This window comes from Cherax quadricarinatus, chromosome 62, assembly GCF_038502225.1.
Source record: "Cherax quadricarinatus isolate ZL_2023a chromosome 62, ASM3850222v1, whole genome shotgun sequence".
Taxonomy (NCBI): domain Eukaryota; kingdom Metazoa; phylum Arthropoda; class Malacostraca; order Decapoda; family Parastacidae; genus Cherax; species Cherax quadricarinatus.
This window is the reverse complement of record NC_091353.1, coordinates 3,066,621-3,083,723: the sequence shown is the minus strand read 5'-3', so window position 1 is coordinate 3,083,723 and position 17,103 is coordinate 3,066,621. Positions and strand designations below refer to the sequence as shown.

Sequence of the window (17,103 nt, the reverse complement as noted above, 5' to 3'; positions counted from 1 at the left end):
ATATGGGTGTGAAGCTTGGTTTGTAAATGCTGCAGCGAGGATGCGGTTGGAGGCAGTGGAGATGGCCTGTCTAAGGGCAATGTGTGGTGTAAATAATTATGCAGAAAATTCGGAGTGTGGAAATTAGGAGAAGGTGTGGAGTTAATAAAAGTATTAGTCAGAGGACTGAAGAGGGGTTGTTGAGGTGGTCTGGTCATTTAGAGAGAACGGATCAAACTAGAATGACATGGAGAGCGTATAAATCTGTAGAGAAAGGAAGGCGGGGTAGGGGTCATCCTCGAAAGGGTTGGAGGGAGGGGGTAAAGGAGGTTTTGTGGGTGAGGGGCTTGGACTTCCAGCAAGACTTCCAGCAAGTGTGCTAGATAGGAGTGAATGGAGACGAATGTTGTTTGGGACCTGACAAGCTGTTGGAGTGTGAGCAGGGTAATATTTAGTGAAGGGATTCAGGGAAACTAGTTATTTTATATAGCCAGACTTGAGTCCTGGAAATGGGAAGTGCAATGCCTGCACTTTAAAGGAGGGGGTTTGGGATATTGGCAGTTTGGAGGGATATATTGTGTACATTTATATGTGTATACTTCTAAACTGTTGTATTCTGAGCACCTCTGCAAAAACAGCAATTATGTGTGAGTGAGGTGAAAGTGTTGAATGATGATGAAAGTATTTTCTTTTTGGGGATTTTCTTTCTTTTTGGGTCATCCTGCCTCGGTGGGAGATGGCCGACTTGCTAAAAAAAAAAAAAACGCTATGTGTTATGTATTCTTCAGGGTTTGGTTCAGCCACCACGGGAGAGTTTGACTGGTCTGCTCCAGCATCACTTAGGAAAACGAAAGGTGATGATGAGCTGGATCTGGACTTTTCTCTGGCTGATGATGATGATGATGAGGAGGAGGGGGAGGAGGAACACAAACCACAGGACAGAGTGTCCCAGGCCAGTGATGAAGGTACAGTCATACCTTTTACATCTAGCTCTATCAAGGTTGGGGCTTGAGCATACATATGTACATATTAATGTATCCACAAAACAAAGTGGTTTTAAAAAATAATACTGCGACCAGCCAGGATTTGAACCTGGGACATTCAGCCAGACTCTTGGAAACGTGGCTGAGCATATACTAAAGAGTTTGAGTAGAAAAGCTTAATTTAAAATTGCTTTCTTTCATAGGACCTTCAGAGGCAAGCAAAAAGCATTTGGATATAATGGCACAGCAATTGAAATTTGTGTCATGTCTCAAGATGATGATGGAGGAACTTGCAACTCTTGCCACTGGCTGTGAGGTGGATGGTGGCCAGCTGAGGTACCAGCTGTATGTGTGGCTTGAGAGAGAAGTGGAGGCTCTCAAGGAGGTTTGCAACTACTGCAGTGCCCTCCACATAGGGGGTGAGTCTTTCTCTACTTTTTTTTATTCTCTCAGGTAGAAATAAGAGTTTTTGTTAAATTGCCATTAACTTTATGATTGAAGGAGTTACTGCATTCAAGGTTTGCATCTACTGCAGTGACTGGTTTTTTTTATTCTCACTCTTTTATGTAGAAATATTTTGATTTTTGTTAAATTCTTATTGAGCATTGCGTTATGAAAAGGTACTGTATTCACATGATAAATTTGATCACTTCAGCGAACTGCGAGTTGTGGCAAGACACCTGGTGGGGTGAGTATAGCTCGGTGATTTAGCACCTTGTTTGTTGGGGCAGACTCGGCTGATTTGACTATTATTAATTTTATGTATGGACACCAGCAGCAGAATTGTGTGTAAGAATGAATGTTCATTGTCATTGCTAATTATTTGATCCCCATGGACTTTGTTGAGGCACTAAAACTAATTCTTTTCTTAATATTTTTTCTTTATACAGTAGATAAATTGGGAAAACAGTGTTATAAAAATGAATTAGAATTAAAAAAATGAATAGAATTAATTTAACCCTTTTGGGGTCGGTCCCATAGTACATCGGCTTTGAAGCCAGGATTGGTTCAGTAGTTTTACCCCATGAGCTCGGCTCACTCAGATAAGCTGTGAGGTGTAAATTTCGGCCTAGATATGAGAATGGGTCTATGTGGTAAGTGTGCACCATTCTTCTTCGTTCAACAAACTGACCGTATCCCACTGAGGCAGGGTGGCCCAAAAAGAAAATCAAAAGATTTTTTTTTTTAATTTAGTAATTTATACAGGAGAATGGGTTACTAACCCCTTGCTACCAGCATTTTAGTCGCCTCTTACAACACTCATGGCTTACATAGGAAGAATTCTGTTCCATTTCCCTATGGAGATAAGAGGAAATAAACGAGAACAAGAACTAGGAAGAAAAATAGAAGAAAACCCAGAGGCATGTGTATATATATGCTTGTACATGTATGTGTAGTGTGACCTAAGTGTAAGTAGAAGTAGCAAAAAACCACCCCAATTTTTTTGGTTATGGGTTTTTAAATAAGAAAAACGTTTTTATAAATAAGAAATATTGTATACTCCACCCACCACCATCACTACTCCACTCACCACCATCACTACTCCACCCACCACCATCACTACTCCACCCACCACCATCACTACTCCACCCACCACCATCACTACTCCACCCACCACCATCACTACTCCACCCACCACCATCACTACTCCACCCACCACCATCACTACTCCACCCACCACCATCACTACTCCACCCACCACCATCACTACTCCACCCACCACCATCACTACTCCACCCACCACCATCACTACTCCACCCACCACCTTCACTACTCCACCCACCACCATCACTACTCCACCCACCACCATCACTACTCCACCCACCACCTTCACTACTCCACCCGCCACCATCATTACTCCACCCACCACCTTCACTACTCCACCCACCACCATCACTACTCCACCCACCATCACTACTCCACCCACCACCATCACTACTCCACCCACCACCATCACTACTCCACCCACCACCATCACTACTCCACCCACCACCATCACTACTCCACCCACCACCTTCACTACTCCACCCACCACCATCACTACTCCACCCACCACCATCACTACTCCACCCACCACCATCACTACTCCACCCACCACCATCACTACTCCACCCACCACCATCACTACTCCACCCACCAGGATATCTACTCCATCCACCACCCTCACTACTCCACCCACCACCCTCACTACTCCACCCACCACCATCACTACACCCACCACCCTCACTACTCCACCCACCACCATCACTACACCCACCACCCTCACTACTCCACCCACCACCATCACTACTCCACCCACCACCATCACTACTCCACCCACCACCATCACTACTCCACCCACCACTATCAGTACTCCACCCACCACTATCAGTACTCCACCCACCACCATCACTACTCCACCCATCACCATCACTACTACTCCCACCACCATCACTACTCCTCCCACCACCCTCACTACTCCACCCACCACCCTCACTACTCCACCCACCACCCTCACTACTCCACTCACCACCCTCACTACTCCACCCACCACCATCAGTACTCCACCCACCATCACTACTCCACCCACCACCATCACTACTCCACCCACCACCATCACTACTCCACCCACCACCATCACTACTCCACCCACCACCACCACTACTCCACCCACCACCACCACTACTCCACCCACCACCACCACTACTCCACCCACCACCATCACTACTCCACCCACCACCATCACTACTCCACCCACCACCATCACTACTCCACCCAGCACCATCACTACTCCACCCACCACCATCACTACTCCACCCACCACCATCACTACTCCACCCACCACCATCACTACTCCACCCACCTTAATTAATATTTCTGGAAAAAGCTGTGTGTTAAAATGGAGGTTACCTCTTCCCAAGATTTATATGAGAACCAACCAAGGGACGAGGTGCCTCACTACAATCTGGGATTAATGTGGGACTATTATCCTTCCATTTATGTCTTGGAAGAGCATGTGGGATGAGACAAAGTACCTGGCATTTCTGGGTACAGAGTTTGATTTGACTTCAGATACACCACCAGTTAGTGGCGGTGTATCTGAAGCTCACTCGTAACTCAGATTTTGGCTTGCAACTCAAAGCAATAAATCGACCGAGCGACGGTTCATAACTTGGAAAACTCATAAGTTGGGGCATTCGTAAGTCAAGATACCACTGTATTGTATTAAACAGAATAAAGGAAATCAACATGCATACCTAAATACATAATATACATTGCATATTTAGGTATGCATGCTGGTCAGAGAGCCCATCGTAAGTCTGAGTCGTTGGTAAACGAGTACATTGCTAAGTGAGGAGAGGCTGTACTATTGAATATACAGATACAGTAGAACCTCCATATCCACTGATTTGGTATCTGCTGTTTCAGTTGCCCACAGTTTACTGTGGTCCAAACGTACCTCTTAATCTTGCATAATAATGGCCCCAGAGTGCAAAAGTAGAGAAGCTGGCAGTTCCTTTAAAGCCTAAGAGGAGCCATGAAGTGTTTTCCATCAGTAAATAAGTGATAATTCTCCACTTATTGTGCATAATTTATCAATTAAACTTTATAATAAGTATGTATGGGAATTACATATAGGGTTTGCTACTATCCGCAGTTTTGGTATCCATGGCGCAGGTCCTTGGAACTTATCCCCTGCGGATACAGGGGGTCCTACTGTGTTTGTATGTCAGCATGCTGCATGTACTGTAATGGGTTTGTGGTAAAATACACTGGAATTTTTGACTTGCAGTGAGTGGTGGGGAACAGGCAGGTGATGGTGTTTTGCCTTATTTAACACCTTAAAAAATTTATAAAACAACATAGTTTATCTTTAGTGAGCACCTATAATATGCAACCATCCTCTCACTATAATTCACTACTATAGAGACTTGTATTTCTTGGCATAAAAGGACAAACATGACATAGATGAGGGACATCCAGTTATCGTAACAACTGTCAGCTGCTCCCTGCCCACAACAGCCGTGATTTTTTTACATTTTATTTTCACATTAACCGTTTGAGGGTCGGTCACGTACAAGTACGTCATTCCAGCCAGGGTCGGTCACGTACTTGTACGCCTAAATTCTAGCGCCTTAAAATCTGGTGGAAGAAAGCTGGCAGGCCTACATATGAAAGAATGGGTCTGCATGGCCAGTGTGTGCAGTATAAAAAAAAATCCTGGTAATCCAGGTAAACACAGTGCATAATGAGAAAGAAAAAACTGTGTTTTTGGTTTAAAACGGCGACTTTCTAGTATATTTCCGTATGGTATTTATGGTTGTATTCTCATTTTCTTGGTCTCATTTGATAGAATGGAAGATACACAAATAACCCGCACATAAAAGACAGAAGCTTACGACGACGTTTCGGTCCGACTTGGACCATTGACAAAGTCACACTGTGACAGTGTGACTTTGTCAATGGTCCAAGTCGGACCGAAACGTCGTCGTAAGCTTCTGTCTTTTATGTGCGGGTTATTTGTGTATCGTTCCAGTCACGGTATTGTGCCTTTTTGTTATTTATAGAATGGAAGATATATTACAGAAATATAGATGATATTGATTGGTTTCACGATAAGTACGTACCTTGAAATTGAGCTCAAAGTAGCAAAAATGATCAATATTTGCCGATGTTCAAGAGTAAACAAATCTCATTACACGTCCAGTACACATTAATTGGCGAGTCTAATATTCTTTCACAAGTGCGCTGATATCATTTATACCATTTTTACAATGTTGCAGTAATATACATAACAGAAAACCTTCTGTTTTCTGTGAAAATAAAAATTCAAAATGGAAACCAAAGGTAATATAAGAGGGGCCTAGAGACGTGACTAATGAACAGATAAAATGTTATTTTAGTGCCATGAATGTCTCTCTCATTCATTCTGGGCCCTATTTTGAAATTGGCATCTTTTGAAATTTGTGTGAAATTGGCCAAATTACCAATTTCTGACCACTTTATTGGGTAATTGAAATTGGTAAATGGGAGGTTTCTTGCACTCACTCGATAGAACAAATGGAATTCTAGCGAAATAGTCAACTTCAATATTGGAATTGGCCAAAAATAGGGCTCAAAGTGAGTAAATATCGTCGAGACCGCTAACTTCATGAGAGCATAATTCCATAAGTTTTCCACCAAATTTCATACTTCTGGTGTCATTATGATCAGAAAAAGATTCTCTATCATTTCATAAGAAAAATAATTTTTTTTTTTTTTTTTTTTTTTTTTTTTTTTTTTTTTTTTTTTTTGGAAAATTTTTCGACCCTGAGAACGAGTTTAGGAGAGGGCCTCTCGACCCTCAAAAGGTTAATTATAAGTTTATAATGAATTTAAATTTTTCTTCAAGTCCTAAATATCTAACACTGTCATATTGTTAGATGACGAGATAGGGAAGCTGTGATTTCATGCATTGGGCAGGGAGGTATAACATCTAGAAGTGAGGAAGAGCCAGTTGTGAGTGTGGCAGAAATGCATGAGGCAGTGAGTAGAATGAAAGGGAATAAAGCGGCTGGGATTGTTGGGATAAAGACAAATGTAAAAGCAGGTGAAGATATAGTTTTGGAATGGTTAGTGCTTTTTATTTAATAAATGTCATGGCCACACTCCAAGAGTAGTAAGACTCTTGAAACTCATCAAAGGTATGGGAGTGAACTTGGTTTCAGTGAGCCACAAAATTTACAAAATCATTCGCAAGACAGCGAACTGGTCTTGATTCAACAAGTGAAAAACATCGGTATTTCTAAAAATAGCCTACTGTAGTTACCATGGACATGTATTGGGTATGTATTAAATCAAACTTCTATTGATGCTTGAATGGATGAATGTATATAAGAAAATTATTACAAGCTAAAGTGTTTTGCAAGGTTCCTGTACCTCTTATGTACAATAAACCCTCAGTTGAAGAACTAATAAAAAAAAGCTGATTGTCCGTTAAATTCAAATTATGAGAATATTTTTCCATGATCGTAACAGGAACAGACAATTTAATGGCCTAAGTCCATTAAATAAAAGAAATTTACCCAGCTTTGTCAGGGAACCATAGAATGACAAATAATTCTGAATTGAACAAACTTTGTCTGTTGCTTTCGAATGTTGTTTGGTCACAGATTTTGTCTATCAAATCAGAAATCCATTGAATCGTGGCCTGTCAAAGTAAGGTTTTACTTTTTTTTTTTTTTTTTGTTTTTTAACAAATATAAGTGTCTTTTATTTATGATCTTTTGGTGCATATTATTTTTTAATTAGAAGAAATTTTTCAGTTCTAACATAAATACTAATTGGCTTTTTTTTTTTAAATCGATTACATTTCTTTTTTATACAGTTCATAAACACTTATTGCACGTGTGGTACCAGTATGTTCAATTTATGGGTAAAAAACAAAGTCGTCAAAGGTGCATTTTTATTTTTTTGTCCTGGTTCTGGCTAGACAGGACACTTGAAAATGACCTGTGTGATGACCCAATTAGATGAACCTTAGATGTTCAGTATATGTTGTGGGACCTTGGTAAGGAAAGCACAGATTTCCAGACTGTATGAATTTAGATGCTGAAATCTTAAAATGACTACTATCCTGTATATTAATTTGAAGTATCATGAAATATGAGGGATTTTTATATTATTATTCAACCCAAGAGTTAAGTGACAAAATAAAACATCATTATTAACTCTGTCAGTGTAATACGAGCTAGTTTTGAGACACTCTGACCGCGGGTTCAAATCCCGCCGTGGTATGGTTTTTTTTAGTTGAACTAGCTCATTCATTCTTCAAATTACCAATAACCACATACTGCAGTTCTTCTCACTGCTCCCTAAAATACTTAGTAAGGCTGCACATAAAAGTATATAAGTAATACTTTTAAAATCATGCAGGTTTTCATTTTTTGTTCTTACATTCTTGTTCACACAAAATTTTATGATCATGTATTTAAACTTTTTAAAATTAATTATTCAGTGAATGAAGAGCAAGAGAATTTGTCATGAACAAATTTTAACCCTTTGACTGTTTTCGATGTATAAATACGTCTTACGAGCCAATGTTTCTGACGTATATATACTCAATAATTCTAGCGGCTTCAAATCAAGCGGGAGAAAGCTGGTAGGCCCACATGTGAGAGAATGGGTCTGTGTGGTCAGTGTGAACCACATAAAAAAAATCCTGCAGCACACATTGCGTAATGAGAAAAAAAACTGATCGTTTTTTTGGAATAAAACGCCGACTTTGAGGTGTATTTTCGTATAGTATTTATCATTGTATTCGCGTTTTCATGGTCTTAGGTGATAAAATGGAAAACATATTACAGAAATAGAGATGATTTTCATTACTTTGACGATGAAAACGACCTTGAAACTGAGCTCAAAGTAGCGGAAATGTTCGATTTTTACCAATGTTCAGGAGTAAATAAATCACACCACACGTCCAATACACGTCAACTGGGGAGTCTAATATTCTTTCACTAGTGCACTGATATTATTTATACCATTTTTACAATAATGCAGTAGTCTGCATAACAGTAAATTTTGTATTTTTTTGTATGAATAAAAAATCAAAATAGAAAGCAATAATAATATAAGAGGGGCCTAGAGATGTGACTGATGAACAGAGCATATGTTATTTTAGTGCCACGAATGTCTACCTAGTTTATTCTGGTCCCTATTTTGAAATTGGCATCTTTTTTAGTTTGTGTAAAATTGGCCAAATTGCCAATTTCTGACCACCATATTGGGTAGTCCAAATTAGTAAATGGGAGGTTTCTTGTACTCAGCTGATAGATAAAATGGAGTTCTAAAGAAATAGCTATGAGTGTGGTCAACTGGAACAACGGAATTGGCTGAAAATAGGGCTCAAAGTCGGCGAAGTCGCCGATACGCATATGTCGCCGAGACCGCTAACTTCACGGAGCATAATTCCATGAGTTTTCGACCAAATTTCGAACTTTTGGTGTCATTACCATCGGGAAAAGATTCTCTATCATTTCATAAGAAAAAATAATTTTTTTTTTTTTTTTTTTTTCAAAAATTGAGCGACATAGAATGACAGTTTCAGAAAGGGGCCTGAAACAGTCAAAGGGTTAATAGGGATAACATTTAAAATAAAATGTAATATAGTGCTTTAAATTCTAAGTGTTAGTTGTAGTGGAAAGTAGTACTTTTTAAAATAGATGAAATATGGGATATTGGTTATATGTTGCAAAGCTCTTTGATAGCCCCTTATGTAGTGTGAAATACCTTAGCAACATTGATAAGTACATCATATGTTGCAAAGCTCTTTGATAGCCCTTTATGTAGTGTGAAATACCTTAGCAACATTGATAAGTACATCATATGTTGCAAAGCTCTTTGATAGCCCCTTATGTAGTGTGAAATACCTTAGCAACATTGATAAGTACATCATATGTTGCAAAGCTCTTTGATAGCCCTTTATGTAGTGTGAAATACCTTAGCAACATTGATAAGTACATCATATGTTGCAAAGCTCTTTGATAGCCCTTTATGTAGTGTGAAATACCTTAGCAACATTGATAAGTACATCATATGTTGCAAAGCTCTTTGATAGCCCCTTATGTAGTGTGTAATACCTTAGCAACATTGATAAGTACATCATATGTTGTAAAGCTCTTTGATAGCCCCTTATGTAGTGTGAAATACCTTAGCAACATTGATAAGTACATCATATGTTGTAAAGCTCTTTGATAGCCCCTTATGTAGTGTGAAATACCTTAGCAACATTGATAAGTACATCATATGTTGTAAAGCTCTTTGATAGCCCCTTTATGTAGTGTGAAATACCTTAGCAACATTGATAAGTACATCATATGTTGTAAAGCTCTTTGATAGCCCCTTATGTAGTGTGAAATACCTTAGCAACATTGATAAGTACATCATATGTTGTAAAGCTCTTTGATAGCCCCTTATGTAGTGTGTAATACCTTAGCAACATTGATAAGTACATCATATGTTGTAAAGCTCTTTGATAGCCCCTTATGTAGTGTGAAATACCTTAGCAACATTGATAAGTACATCATATATCTACACAAGGTAATGGCAAAAACTGATTTTCAAACAAATATGTACGAAAGGTAGAGTATGATTTGTGTTGTTAACTTCTGCTGGAGTAAGTCCATGCTGGTGAAGGGCTTTTGCTTGGAAAATAACAGCTTTATAAGCAGGTATATCAAATTGTTTTGGCTAACTCTGAGGCATGTTTGCTTGGATGAAGCATTGAAAGATGCTTTGTTGTACATAGACTACTTGCATGGTGTAAGGAAATAGGTACATGCCTCCAGTATTATGGAGGTCACTTTTGACACCATCACAAAAACAACTCTCTCTCTTCCACCCTGCCACTCTTATATTTTAACAGTGATTTTGAAGGCTGAGTATCTCTCCTTTTCTCTCCTCTCTCATCCCTTCTCCACACCTTCCTTAAATTTAGTAAAACTTTGAGAAATGTTTTACTTTTTGTAACTTATAAATCAGTGATTTAATTTTGTTTTTGCTCATCTTTTGTCTTTGTGTCAAGGCCATGTTTTTCATATTTTTATGTTACTGTCCAGTCTCACAGATCTTAATCTTCAACATTAATTTCCCAATCACACAAGTCTACATATATCTCACCAATAGGAGTCACTGTTTTCTCTTTTGTTGTCTTTCTACTCTTCCTCTTCTTCCTCCTTGTTTGCTGTACACATTATTGTCCAGTTTTGTTTCATTTTCATGCATTTCTCTTTCTTAAGAAAGGGAAATGTACAAATTACAATTAAAAAAAAAACCTGCCTTTGGGACATTTGATGCACATAGTGTCTAGTTTATAAAGTTGATAATAACTCTTCCTGCAAGGGATAGATAATTTAATGTTAATCAAGAACTCTTGATCAAACGAATTCAAGTTAACCCTCCCTTTTCTATAATTAAAACTGCTTGCCTCCTATTCTGTACATGCTGTATGACCACTATAGGCTTAGTGCCTCTAATAATAATCTTAAGCTAACATTGGCTTTACAGTTACCTTGTTAGTAATATCTTAGGATGACAAGAAAGTGCTGTAATTTGAAGTCCTTAAATTAACCATCATGTTATTGATTGGTGTGTTACAGTAGTACGATATAACTCCCTGTCATATTGAACTAAAAGGACATTATAGTTAATGGTACAAAATGGACCAAAACATCATGATTTTCTTTGTCCTATATGCAGGTTATTTGTAGTATATCCTGTGATGAATGTGACATTAATATTGTACTGTATTTTTCTTGTCATATTTTCTCACTCTCAGGCAGATTATGAATGATTCTTGCTTAATGACAGTGTGCTCCATAATTATATGTTAGTATTCTGATTTTTTTAACACGTCAACCGTCTCCCACCGAGTCAGGGTGACCCAGAAAAGAAACACTTTCACCATCATTCAACACTTTTACTATCATTCACACAATATCACCATCTTTGCAGAGGCACTCATATGTGACAGTTCAACTGTCATTCCAAAGAGATTATATCCCAGATCCCTCCTTTAACCCTTTCAGGGTCCGTCCCGTAGATCTACGGCTTTGCGTTCAGTGTCCAAACCGTAGATCTACGTCATGAGCTCAGCTCACTCTGATAAACTGTGAGTGGTACACTTGGGCCTAGATATGAGAGAATACATCTATGTGGTATGTGTGCACCACATAAAACAAATCCTGCAGCACACTGTGTATAATGAGAGAAAAAAACTGAAACCAAGATTTTCGATTAAAACAGCAACTTTGCAGTGTTTTTTCGTATGTTTTTTATAGTTGTATTTGCAATTTCTTGGTCTCGTTTGATAGAATGGAAGACATGTTACAGAAATAGAGATGATTTTGATTGGTTTTAGCACCGGAAATGGCTTGAAACTGAGCTCAAAGTAGCGGAAATGTTAAATTTTTGTCGATGTTCAAGAGTAAACAAACGACCTCACACGTCTAATACACGCCAGCTGGTGGATCTAATACACATTCACAAATGTGGTGATGATATTTATACAATTATTACAATATTGCATAACAGTAAATCTTCTATTTTTTGGTGTGAATAAAAATTCATTATGTAAATAAAAAATAAAAATGGGATTTATTTGTAAAGCCTCAAAACGTAACTAATGAACCGAGGAAATGTTAGTTTAGTGCCAGGAATGCCTACATTGTTTATTCTGGATGCTATTTTGAAATTGGAATATTTTGAACTTTGTGTTAAATTGGCCAAATTACCAATTTCCGATCACTTTATTTTGTAGTTGAAACAGTTGACTTGGCGATTTCTTGTGCTCAATCGATAGAATAGAAGTAGTACTAGTAAAATAGCTAAGAATTTGGTCGACTGGAATGATGTAATTGGCCTAAAATGGAAGTCAGAGTCGGCAAAATCGCCGATTCGTAAATATCGCTGACACATCAAAATTCGCGAGAGCATAATTTCGTCAATTTTCCATCAAATTTCGTACTTTTTGTTTTATTACCTTCGCAAAAAGATTCTCTACAATTTCATAAGAAAAAATAAATTTTTTTTTGGAAAATCCTTGGACACTGGGGCACCACTTCAGATTTGGGCCTTGGACCCTGAAAGGGTTAAAGTGCAGGGATTGTACTTCCCACCTTTAGAACTCAAGTCTGGCTAACCAGTTTCCCTGAATCTCTTCACAAAATATTACCCTGCTCACACTCCAACAGCTCGTCAGTTCCCAAAAACCATTTGTCTTCATTCACTCCTATCATACACATTCACACGTGCCTGTTGTATATCCAGGCCCCATGCACACAAAACCTCTTTTACCTCCCCCCAATCCTTTCCTTGGACTACCCCTACCCCTCTTCACCTCCACTATAGATTTATACACCCTCCGAGTCAACCTGTTTTGCTCCATCCTCTCTATATGACCAAACCACCTCAATAACCCCATTTGAGCCCTCTGAATAATACTTTTAGCAACTCCACTCCAACTCCTAATTTCCACACTACGAATTCTCTGCATAATATTTACACCACACATTGCCCTTAGACACATCTCCACTGCCTCCAGCCTCCTCCTTGCTGCAGCATTCACAACCCATGCTTCTCAACCATGTAAGAGTGTTGTGCCACTATACTCTAGTACATTCTCTCCTTTGCCTCCAAGAATAACTTTTTGTTGTCTCCACAGATATCTCAATGCACCACTCACATTTTTTCTTCATCAATTCTATGGTTAACCTTGTCCTTCATAAACCCATCTGTTGACAGATCTACTCCCAAATATCTGAACACATTCACTTCTTCCAATTTTTCTTTACCTAACTCATTTGATACCCTCCTCACCTTACTTTTATCTGTGTTCACTTTCAACTTTTTTTTCTTTACGAAAATTCAGTGATGATATTAGATTAATAAAAGTATGTTCATCAGTGCTCAGTTTATGGAGGTGTGTGTTTACAGCTTCAAGGTGAAGGACCTAGATTAACTTACTCTTATTCCTATTACTTTATTTTTATACACTTGCCGATCACTTTCTATGATGGCCCTTGAAGAATGTGCTTCAGTGCTGCTATAGGAGTCTTGGTATTAGGAACTGGAGTTACTCTTTCCTTCCTGGGATCAAATCTGATCACTTCTCATTTCCTAGGAGCTGTAAGACCCATATGAGTTTAGCACTTCCCCATGATTATTATAATAATTTGCCAAGATGAATATCCGAACATAAGTATATATTACAGTATGCAGAATATACTCTGTAAACTTTAGATTGATAAGATACATTCGTCAACAGATACTGATCTTATAGAGCCCATTCCTGCCGATGAGATGGGTGAAGCCATCTCCTTGCCCAGTGTACCTTCGACTGAACCTGCAACACTACACGAGATCCTCCAACAAGAGAAACTTGAGTTTGAAGAAAAAATGGAGCGGGCTGCCAGGAGAAAGCGCTGGCTTATGGGTGATTAATTATGTTTTAATATAGTACAGTAGTACCTCATAGTGAAGGGCTCTTGATCCAAGGCATTGGAGCAACCTTCTTGTAGTGTCTATAGTATTTTCATGATGGAGTGAGTGATGGTGAAAGTGTTCCATTCTTTGAGTTACCATGCCTCAATGGGTTACTATGCCTCAGTGGGTCACTCTGCCTCAGTGGGCCACTCTGCCTCAGTGGGCCACTGCCTCAGTGGGTCACTCTGCCTCAGTAGGAGACAACCATTTTGTTAAAGGAAAAAAAGTATAATGATGACATATGTATCTGGATTTTTGCTGTATTTATAAATGTGGAAAAGGCAAGTATAATAGGTATATAAGAGATAAGAGGTGGAATAGTCTTTTATCATGGAAGCTGACACAGCTGCTTGGTTATACAGCTTGCTGCCATCGCCTGTAAGAAATATTGCCATAACAAGGTAGAAGTTTTCAAGGAAAAGCTGAACCACTATCTAGACTAGATGCTTGATCAGCTAGGTTGTGATCATTTTGGGCCTGCAGGTTGCTAGCAGCAACAGCCTTATTGATCAGGCAATCAATAAATCAGCTTGTCTTCAGGCCAGGTTCAGCTAGACATGCAGATGTTTGAAATAGATGATGAGTTGATGATGAAGACATGTGTAACACTTTGATCTATCTGTTTCTGAAATGTTTTACCTACAAAGCAAGTTTGTTCACTTGAAACTTCTTGAAAACAAGGATACCAAAGTGTTGCACATGTTGATATTGTATACCATTAATATAATGATGGATAAGCTGTGACAGTGAAGGTATAAAATACCATACATGTGCAACAGGCTGAGGGAGTGACAACCTCAAACTATTTCTACAAGCTTGATGGACTCTTGACATCATCTTTACCTCGTAACTTCTGCTGTCTTCAGTCCATTCTCTTATTTGACTGAAGAAACCTACCTACTGTGTAGGTAGAAAGTTTCAACTATAAAGATAACAGACTGTTGCACATGAGTCTTATTCATCAAACATTTTTGAGGAGATTGAAGCTCAGGTTAAGGTGTGTAGGAGAGAAGAAACATTTTGCAGTAAAAGTTGGACTTGGACACATACGTTTGGTGTCACTATGGTGGTTTAATATAGATGGACTTTTGAGATGGACTTGCTAGTAGTGGTGAGAGGTCTTTGCTTAAAAGACACTGATATACAGTTGTCACAAAGCACTTTACTGATGATATAGTGACTGGGAGATTTGGAAGTTAAGTTGCAGATGTTGGTGAGGAGTTTGGAAGGATGTGTAAATGAAGTTAAAAGTAAACATAGATAATGGTAAAGTAAGAAGTAGGAAGTTGTTTTGGAAATGAAGGATTACTTGTCACATTGAAAGAAGGGAATGTGGAGGTGGGGCGGACTCAGTGACAGGTGCGCCTATACACAAATAATCCTCACATAGGAGAGAGAGAGAGGAACTTACAACAACGCTTCAGTCCTACTTGGACCTCTAAGTGCGAGTTATTTGTGTATTGTTCCAGTCATGGTATTGTGCCTTTTTATTCTTCAAGTGGCCCTGTTAAGGAAGATTTGAATTAGAGAATAAATGAGGGAAAGAGGGAAGCTGGAGAGTTTAGGAGTCTGGAAAGAAAGATTCAGTGAATGCAGAAAGGAGAATACATTGCATCACAATTTAGTTATGTCAGTCACTATGTAGTGTGAGAGCTGTGAGGCATGGTTTGTAAATATTGCAGTGAGAATAAGGCTGGAAACAATAGTGATATTCTGTTTTGGGATTTGTGTGAGAGAGAGAGAGAGAGATATATATATAGATATGTAGATAGATATATAGATAGATATATTGATAGATATATTGATAGAGATATAGATATATAGATAGATAGATATATAGATATATATAGAGATTATGTAGAAAATAATGAGCAGTACAATGAGAAGATGGTGTATTGGTATGAAACCAATAAATCATGGTGTGGAAGAGGGGCTGTTGAGATGGTTTGGTTGTTTAGAAATGCTGGAGCCAACTGGGTTGGTTAAGAGAGTGTATACATGTATATCTTAGGAGATCAGAAGGTGTGTGGGGAACATACTGAGGAACCAAATGCTGAAGAATGTTTTGGAGAGGAAATGAATAATAGCAAAAGCATTTTATTCTTTCAATCACCCTTTCTTGGTTGAAATGATCAATATACAGAATATATACTATATCTTTTGTCAAAGCACTGGCTGTATCTCACCGAGGCGGGGTGGCCCGAAAGAAAAAAATGAAAGTTTCTCCTTTTACATTTAGTAATATACATGTATACAGGAGAAGGGGTTACTAGCCCCTTGCTCCTGGCATTTTAGTAAAATATACATATATACATGTATATACTATAAATTTTTTTCTCAATGTTGGCCATCTCCCACCGAGGCAGGGTGACCCAAAAAGAAAAAATCCCCAAGAAGAAAACACTTTCATCATCATCATCCAACACTTTCACCTCACTCATACATAATCACTGTCTTTGCAGAGGTGCCCAGATACAACAGTTTAGAAGCTTATATAAAGATACATAACATATCCCTCCAAAATAACAAAAAAAAGCACAATACCGTGACTGGAACGATACACAAATAACCCGCACATAAAAGAGAGAAGCTTACGACGACGTTTCGGTCTGACTTGGACCATTTACAAAGTCACACTGTGTGACTTTGTAAATGGTCCAAGTCAGACCGAAACGTCGTTGTAAGCTTCTCTTTTATGTGCGGGTTATTTGTGTATTCCTCCAAACTGCCAATATCCCAAATCCCTCCTTTAAAATGCAGGCATTGTACTTCCCATTTCCAGTACTCAAGTCTGGCTATATAAAAATAACCAGTTTCCCTTAATCCCTTCATTAAATATTACCCTGCTCACACTCCAACAGCTCGTCAGGTCCCAAAAACCATTCATCTCCATTCACTCCTATCTAACACGCTCACGCACGCTTGCTGGAAGTTCAAACCCCTCGCCCATTCTCTCCAAATGACCAAGCCACCCCAACAACCCCTCTTCAGCCCTCTGACTAATACTTTTATCAACTCCACACCTTCTCCTAATTTCCACACTCCAAATTCTCTGCATAATATTTACACCACACATTGCCCTTAGACAGGACATCTCCACCACCTCCAGCTGCCTCCTCGCTGCAGCCTTTACAACTCA

At 38.9% G+C, this 17,103-nt stretch overlaps 1 protein-coding gene across 10 annotated transcripts in view; it reads left to right on the top strand.

The window, feature by feature from the left end:
• The window catches only part of Rbcn-3A (rabconnectin-3 alpha), a 237,540-nt gene that overhangs the window by 106,006 nt on the left and 114,431 nt on the right, over positions 1–17,103 (top strand). For 8 of the 10 annotated variants that reach the window (XM_070098327.1, XM_070098328.1, XM_070098325.1 and 5 more), the window contains 4 exons: positions 768–944; positions 1,166–1,381; positions 1,618–1,650; positions 13,747–13,914. In XM_070098327.1, coding sequence (XP_069954428.1) covers positions 768–944; positions 1,166–1,381; positions 1,618–1,650; positions 13,747–13,914 — 594 coding nt within the window. The remainder of the gene's footprint in view (positions 1–767; positions 945–1,165; positions 1,382–1,617; positions 1,651–13,746; positions 13,915–17,103) is intronic. The other 2 variants (XM_070098326.1, XM_070098322.1) reach the window with 1 other exon arrangement.